Genomic DNA, 8,375 nt, shown 5'->3' with positions numbered 1-8,375 from the left:
GTACGCAACCTCTCTCCGCTGCTGCGCCGGCTGCGAGGCCACCTCGAGCGCGGCGCGGCGGCGCCCGTCCTCAGCCCAAGCGGAGCGCCGCGCGGCTGGCGCGCAGACGCAGAAGGGCGGGGGGGGGGAACGCCCGCGTGTCTCACGGGACACACAATGCTCCTTGCCGCAGGCGCGCCCCTCCGCCCGGAGTGCCCGATTTGGTCGAGAGCGAGCCGGCGGAGGCGGCCCTCTGGTGCGAGGCGCCGAGCCCGAGGCTGCCGCGGAGGACGCGGCGGCACTCTCCGGGGGCGGCCGGCCGCGTCGCGATCGTGCGCGACACCTCCAGCTCGATGGAGGGGTTGTGGCACCGCTGGGCCGGCCTCGTCTGCACGAGCGTCGTCGACCTCGCCAAGCAGCACCGCATGCCGGTCCGCCCCGCCCACGGCAACACCCCTGCCCACGCTTAGGATGCGAGGGGGCCCCTGCCCATCGCCCACTAACCAGGTGGGCTACTGCGAGTTCTCCTCCTCGGCGCGCAAGTTCCTCCCCGCCGACAGCCGCGCCCACCAGCGGCGGCGCTTCTTCTCGCGCGAGTATGCCGCGCTGGCCGCCCACTCGGGCGAGGCGCAGAGCGGGGGCACGACCAACTTTGAGGCGCCGCTGCGCACCATCCTCGAGGAGTTCGAGGCGGGCCTCCCTCGCCACCGGCGGCGCGGCGCGGCGAGCCCGCGAGGCGCCGACCAGCACGTCCTCTTCCTCACCGACGGCCAGGGCGGCGACCGGACCATGCGGAGGGAGATCGAGGAGGCGCGCGGCCTCGGCGTCGCCGTGCACACAATCTTCATCGGCAACAGCCGCTGCCCGCCGGTGCTCGACCGGCTGAGCGAGGAGACGGGCGGCACGTCTTGGGCGGCCTACTTCGACGTGCAGTCCCGCTCCATCCGGCTAGTGGACCGGCAGGCGGGCGAGGCGGCGGGCCTGGAGGCCTCGTCCCCGCGGCCGGAGCAGCAGAAGCTGGACCGGCTGGCGCGAGTGCCGGCGCTCTTCAACAAGTACGTCGAAGAGAAGTACGGGGACGCGCTCTGATTCAGACTGAAACAGCGACAACGACGAGTCGGCTGCCCGGATTTTTTGTGTGGGCACACATTGATCCATGTTTGCGAACTGCCTGGGTTTATTTTATTGCGTGCTGTGTACCATTGTGTGTGTGTGTGTGTGTGTGTGTGTGTGGTGTGGCCATAGTGGCGGCCGCGGGAGATGCGCGATAGTCGTGGTGATTTTTTTGGTTCTCTGTTCTCAGCTCACAGCTGAACTCTAGAGTTTGTGAGAGCTGTCCCTGAGAGCCCCCCGCCCGTGTGTCGGCGATACGATCGGTACACGTACCACGATCCACGCGGTGTAGGGCACGAGCTGTATCTACGATAAGGCAAAAACGGCGGGACACCTCTACTCTATGAGATGGGTAAAAAGGAGCATCAGCTAGTGTCTCTAGCCTCTAGGGTCAGAGTATGGTTTCACGGCAGTTTTGTGTGTGGTAAGAGCCGTGTACGTCAACGTGTACGAACGTGACTGTGTCGAGTGTCGTACTGTGCTGTCTCGGAACAAGACATTTCTCGCCCATTTCGGCATCCTGCGTCAAGCTGAGAGTCAGCTCACCCAGAACACCAAGTAGCGCTGGTCGGCCTGCAGCACCTTCAAGAGGTCGCCCGGGTTGGCCACCCTCTCTCTGGTAGGCCGCACGCTGTGCACACGCGCGGTCTGATTCAGCACCCACGAAACGATCTGGCGCTCCCGCCGACGCTGCGTCTCCGTCGCTCGAGACAGCGCGTGCCTCGCCCCCGCGCCCCGATTGCGCTGCAAAGTGAGCGTGGCCATCACCCGCTCCCACGCACGTGCCGAGAGAAGCAGGCTGTGCGCGCCCGTGGGCAGCATGGAGTGTCCCATGAGTGCCTCGGTGAGGAAGACCTGCGCACCCGGCCAGGCCGCGCGCAGCCGGTGGGTGGCCCCCGCCACGGCGCCCTCCAACGCCTCGAGATTGGCGATCAACGATTCTGGACGCAGGAAGGCGCGTGTACTGTCGCCCTCTCCACGGGCGCGTCGCCTCTCAAAGCAGAGGCTACTCCGCCCCCCATCTTGGTGGGCGGGGTACCCTCTCGCCTCCTGGCCCCAGAAGCAGTCCACCGTCTGGCAGATGAGCATGTCGAGCAGATTGGCGCGCTGTGACGTGGCAGGGGGTGCAGGGCCCGGCTGAGTGTGAATTGGGCGAGTTCGAGGTTTTTATGCCATCCAACAGCCGCCACCTGGATCGCAAAAACAGACGCGTTGAAGGCTCGGAGGGTGCGCCTGCGGGCGCGCTGGTGTGTGCTCAGTCCCACTTTGCTTGCTGACGGCCGCGCATACTGCAAGGCGCTCCTGTGCCGCGTCATCTGCTCCGCATTCACCTTGAGCACAACTGCAGAATGTCCCGAATCCTGCGCATCGCGCATTAGCTCGAGGAAGGCGGTCTCCACGCCCTTGTCTGGCGTGAGGAACGGATTTTTCCCTAGGAGTGGAGGGCACTCATGCTCGGTACGCGCAAGGCTAGGCCATCCCTCGCCCGCGTCAGGCAGAGAAGGGACCGCACCCGCTAGGTTGGAGACCCAACGTAGGTGTGTGCGTCCTATGTGTGCGTGCGTGCGTGTGTGTGTGTGTGTGTGTGTGTGGTGTGTGGCTTTGTGTCACGCCTGGAGTCACCGAGAGCAGCTCCTGGTCGCCGGGCCACACGCGCAGACCAATACCTTCGAGAGCAGGAGGGCAGATCAAGTAAGGTGTCTCCATTTGATCCCTTTTGCTGCTAACAACCACTGTTCGCCTTCGAGCAGCTGTTTCAGCTGCCGGCCAACGGCGGTGCTACCTGTGCAGCCTTCGCCAAGGTACGCGATGAGCCAAGGCGGACTGCTCGCTGGCGGCGCCGCACGTACCAAGCTCGCTGAGGGCGGCGCCCTCGCGGGTACGCTGTCTGCGGCGCCCATACTAGTGCTGTCTGTGGCGGCATGATCACGACAGCCGCGCTACAAGCAGGCACAAGTGGTGGACGTCCGTACTTTTAGGACCGAGTTCTTGAGCAGTTGAGCACTTGATAGGGTCGATTCCGCATGGTACGGGACCCCTCCGATCGTCTCGCCCTCCCTCACTGGTGTGTTCATTGGGGGGGGGGGTCATAACAAACACGGTACAGGATCGAGGTGCACGCTGCCAGCCAGAGCAGTGTCGTCGCCCCTCTCCCCGACGGTGATGGCGGTGTGACCGATCGAGCTACAAGAGGAGCTTGTTCAGCAGGATCCGGGATAGTCAGGCGCACTACCTCACTGGGCCTGAGACCGCCGAGACGCCTCCCTGCTCCCATCACCGTCTTCTCAGTATTGCAAGGAGAGTGGGGAGGGCTAATGGCATTTCACTCTATCAGCATCGCCTAGGAAGTGTGATCGCTTAGCGTTGACCGCTTCTGCTTCCACGCGTGCCGCCGACAACGCGGTTGCCTTGCTTGTCCGCCTCTGTCTGCTTCCGCGCATGCCGCCGCCTAACTAACGCCGCCGCCTTACTGTCCGCTTCTGCTGATGCCACGCCGCTGCTACCGCCGAGGCCACCGCCACCGCCTTGTCCGCCTCGCTTTGGCGCGTGCCGCCGCCTTGTCCGCAACACCTTAAACTTTCAGGCCCTCCAAATTCGGGTCGGAGCCCCCGGGGGGGATGCTCAAACCGCTCCACGCCACGCCGCTTGCGGCGGTCCTATTCCCAGCTCCGCTGAGGGCCCTCCCGTTATTTATCGCCTTCGGAATTCTTTTCGTGGGATGCATATGTACCTGTCCTGCCCTACCCTCGCCTTAAATAAATAAATGAAAACGGACACCTCTCCACTGTGAGTGAGGTGGGTAAAAAGGAACAGGTCCCCGCCCGTGCGATCTTTGTGCAGGGTTCTTTGTGGGTGTGGTCGGCGACTAGCCGGGGTCGTCCTCCCGATGGGGGACTAGCACTAGCCGTCTTCCACATGGTCCCTCGGGTCCCTGCTGCTCCTAATCTCTTCGTACATCCTCCTGCTGATCTCCGCAAAGAAAGTCCTGCTCCCTCCCTCGTCTCTACCCTCACCTTAAACTTTTAGGCCCTCCAAATTCGGGTCGGAGCGTAGCGCTAGCGGAGTGGGCCCCGAGTTTGAAAAGGGCGACGGACGCTTGCGTCCTAGCCTCCAACAACGCCTCCCACCCGGCGCAGAGGGGCCCCCGGAGGGATGCTCAACCGCTCCACGCCACGCCGCTTGCGGCGGTCCTCTTAAAGAAAGAAAGAAAACAGCAAACCAAACGAGGGATGGGAGAAGGACAGGGTCCCCACCTGCACGAGCAGGATCTTGCTAGGATATCCTCTTCCCAGCTCCTCTGGTGTTATTTTTGGGAGTCATACGATGTCTGAGCTGGGCGAGGCGCCCGAGGCGGGAGAGGTGGTGGCGGCGCCGGCTGCGGAGGCGCCGGCGGAGCCCGTGACGGGTGCAGCGCCCGCAGAGGCTCCGGCCGAGGCGCCCGCAGAGGCTCCGGCGATGGCGCCCGCGCCGGCAGTGGAGGCTGAGGCGCCCGCGCCCGCGCCGCGCCAAAAGCGAAGCCGGTGGGGCGCCGGGAAGAGCGAGGCGCCCGCGGCGGCGGATACTCCGGCGGCGGAGGCGCCGAAGAAGCGCAGCCGGTGGGGCGCCAAGCCCGCCGAGGCGACGGACCCGATTCAGCTGGCGGTGCAGCTCGGGCTTCCGCTCGCGACGCTGCAGCACATGTCGAGCGAGCAGCAGGCGAGCCTTCCAAAGCTCAAGGAGAAGGTGACGCCGCCGCCCTCCGCTCGCCCCCTTCCCGGCGGCGAGGCCGTGAATCGGTTCCGCCTCTTCCCTCCTCCCTAGGTTGACCAGATCGACCTGCTGCTGCGGCTCCCCGACTGCGGCGTGAGCGACATCCCGCCAGGCGGACGGTCGCCGTCGCCCGAGCCCATCTTTGACCGGTCGGGAGCGCAGGTTCAGGGCCGCGCGGTTGGGGGTGTGGGGGCCGTCGGCTCGCTCCGACGCCTGGCCACACCTCGCCGTTCGCAGGTCAACTCGCGCGAGGCGCGGAGGCGGCAGCAGCTGATCAACGAGCGCGCCGAGCTGCTCGAGTCGCTCAAGCCAAAGGTGCCGCAGCGGTGCTGGCGGAAGCTGATCGTGCCGGTGGACAAGTACCCGGGGTACAACTTCTTCGGCGCCATCATCGGGCCGCGCGGCAACGCGCAGAAGCGGATGGCGCGCACGGCCGAAGGACGCGCCTGGCCCCGCGCCGCCGCCGCCGCCGCCGACGCCGCCGCCCGCGTCTGCTTGGTCAGGAGCGCGAGTCTGGGTGCAAGATCGTGATCCGCGGGAAGGGGGCCATCAAGGAGGGGTGCGGCAGGCACGACGGCAAGCCGATCGGCCCCGAGGACGACGAGCCAATGCACGTGCTCATCGAAGGGCCGGACGAGGAGACTGTCGAGCGGGGGCAGGTCCGGGACACTTCCGAGACACTTCCGAGACGCTTCCTGGACACTGCCTAGACACTGGCCGGCGATGAGACGGTCGAGCGGGGACAGGTCCGAGACGTCTCGGCCAGCGAGCCCTCTCGCACCTCTCGCCCCTTCCCCTCGCGCCAGGCGCTCGTCGAGATCGTGCTCAACCCGTACTCGGAGGACGCGGTTGCGCAAAAGGAGAAGCAGATGCGCGAACTCGCAATCATCAACGGCGCGCGCGAGGCGGCAGCGCGCCGCCACCACGCCCCTCCCGACCCGCCCCCCCCTCCCCTCGAGCTAGGCACCCTCAAGGAGGAGGACGCCGCTCTGGTTCCCGTCGCAAACTGGGGCAACGCGGCGGCCAAGGGCGCGCTCTACCGGCCGGGCGGCGCGGGCGGCGCGGGCGGCTCCCTTCCGGCGGGCTCCTCTCGTGGACACATCCGCGACGTGTCCGGCACGCGCCCCGTAGGCGCGGGCGGCTCCTTCCCGTCCGGAGGTCCGCCGCCGCCTCCGCCGCCAGGCGGGCCGAACGGCGGCGGCGGCATGGACGCCGAGTACGCGTCCTTCATGGCGGAGCTCGACGGCGGAGGGGGTCCGCGCCCCGCCGCGCCGCAGGCCGAGCCGGCGGCGCCGTGGATGCGATCCGAGGCAGAAGGCGGCCTCTCGGGCGGCCCGCCGCGCCACCCCTCTGGGCCGCGGATGCCGATGCCTCCGCACGGGCCGCGCCCTCCGCCCGGCCCGCCGCCCGGCCCGCCGCAGCGGCCGCCGATGCCAGGGTGGGGCAGGCCCCCGCACGGGCCGATGCCGCCCCCCGGCCCTCCGCCCGGGTACCCGGGGATGGGGTACGGCCCGCGGCCTCCGCCCGGCATGCCGCCGCCCGGCCCACCTCCAGGATACCCTCCCCACATGCCTCCGCCCCACCACCCCGGCATGGCTGGCCAGCCGCCCGGCTACCCGCACCACCCTGGCGCGGGCGGGCCGCCGATGGGCGCGCCTCCGATGGGCGGCGCGCGCGACAGCAAGGCGGAGGCCGCGCCACCGCCTGCGGAACCGCCTCACGCCTCTCGCGTCACGAGTAGGCGCGCCGCCGCCGCCGCCAGGCGGGCCGCCGCCGCCGCCGCCGCCCGACGCGCCGCCGCCGCCGCCGCCGCCCGACGTCCCTCCGCCGCCGCCTCCGCCCGACGAGCCTCCGCCTCCGCCGCCGCCGTGAGCAAGGTTGCCGTGGCAGAGGGGCCGGCGCAGGTGTGGCGCCGCACCTCCCTGGCGGCGCACCCGTCGGAGCGGCGGCGATCCCGAGCCCTCCCGGGTGCGCGTCGCCGCAGGTGTCTGCTGCCCCTCCCGCGTCTCGGGAGTTGCAGCAAACTACCCCCCAGGACCGCAGTAGGAGCACCCGCACGCGGCGCGGCCCTACTGACGTTGCGCGTACTTTCGGTGTTGCCTCTGCCTCTGCTATCTGCTCCTCTCTCTTCTGTTAGCTTATAAGAGTCGGGCTTACATGGTGCAAAACGGGGAGAGATCGAGGTACGAGGATTCCATCTGGATCCCTTGGGTCGAACAAGAGAGATCTACCCCTGGATGTTCGAAGCACGCGGTGGCGTTTCGGCGTCCTGCACGATGGCAAACCGGTGTAGAGCGAAGTCGCCTCTATTTGTCACTCGCCATGCGCGTCCTTGGCTGACCCTCCAAAACTCCCTCCCCGCCGTTCGCGGCTCGGCTTGCGTATGCGGGTGGGAGCTTCGAGGACATGCAGGCGTCCCACCCCCTCCGGCCATCCCCCCGGCTCCCAAGCGCGCGGCCGCGACGCGCTGCGCACCCTCTTCCGCGCTGCACCCGCTCTTGGCACGGCCGTCGTCCGCCGAGATCACCTCCTCTTCGCGCCGCAGGTGCACAACCAAGGGCTGGCCACCTCCGTATCCATCATGATGAAGCCAATGGGCCAAAATCGGACTCCGCTCCCCGCCCAGGTGGCCGGAGGGTACACCTCGGGTCGGCGTGCTGGGGGGGGCGCCGGTGCGCAAGCCCACTTTCCGGGCGACCCCGAGGGGGAGGAGGCCGGGCGAGTGGCAGCAATTCACTGTTAGTGTCCCGGGCCGCTGCGGTACCGTTTATACGGCCCCTCGTGACGTCTTTCCGATTTTGCATTGTGAGTCGTCCTCTGGCCAGCCGAGGGGCACCAGAACGGCATGTGTACTGGTGCTGGGTGCGGGTGCGGAACGGGCTTTTTTTAACTCGCAACCAAGCATACTATACAAGGACACCCTCGGGGGGGACACTCGGCGCATGTGCGACGCGTCAGGGTGGAGTTGGCGGTGGCCGAGCGTCGTCTCCAGATCGACTCGCAGCGCGGAGGGTCGAGGGGTGAAGCGCGTCGCGCTGCGACACTCGAGAGCCGGCGGGATGGCCGTAGGGTGCAGCCGACTTTGATGTCCTCGAAGGTCCGGTGCGCATTCGTCCTCTGAGACCCACGCGTACAGGAAAGGGGCGAGAACGAGGCCTTTTGAGGCGGACATTTTGGGGCGCGCATCCGCAAGCGCGTTCCACACAGTGTTAGTGGCTTAGAGACTATGGAGAGTTCACGTCATGACGGTTAGCCGCTGTCATGACGGTTAGCCGCTGTCATGACAGCTGCCAGCTGTCATACAGCAAACGACAGCGACAGTGACACCTACCTGTCACCAGCTGTCACCAGCTGTCACCAGCTGTCACCAGCTGTCACCAGCTGTCGTTGCTGCTGTCGTTGCTGCTGTCGTTGCTGCTGTCGTAACCATCCCCGACGGTCCAACTGTCACTGCTGCTGTAATTGCGCAGCTGTCATTCCTGCTGTCATTGCTGCTGTCATCGCTGTCGTTGCTGCTGCTGTGCTGTCATTGC

General features: G+C 67.2%; 1 protein-coding gene across 1 annotated transcript; it reads left to right on the top strand.

Moving 5' to 3' along the window:
* Positions 1–4,322: 4,322 nt before the first annotated feature.
* On the top strand, positions 4,323–7,732 carry EMIHUDRAFT_228949 (hypothetical protein; the record flags this gene model as incomplete). The annotated part of the gene is made up of 9 exons (XM_005786451.1): positions 4,323–4,418; positions 4,630–4,815; positions 4,894–5,004; positions 5,080–5,193; positions 5,346–5,501; positions 5,649–5,834; positions 6,025–6,058; positions 6,397–6,579; positions 7,653–7,732. 9 exons carry the CDS (start codon positions 4,323–4,325, stop codon positions 7,730–7,732), a joined length of 1,146 nt encoding a protein of 381 aa, XP_005786508.1.
* Positions 7,733–8,375: the final 643 nt, after the last annotated feature.

This window comes from Emiliania huxleyi (assembly GCF_000372725.1).
Source record: "Emiliania huxleyi CCMP1516 chromosome Unknown EMIHUscaffold_151, whole genome shotgun sequence".
NCBI lineage: Eukaryota > Haptophyta > Isochrysidales > Noelaerhabdaceae > Emiliania > Emiliania huxleyi.
Note: the sequence above shows the minus strand (reverse complement) of the source record. Positions and strands in the feature narration are given on the sequence as shown.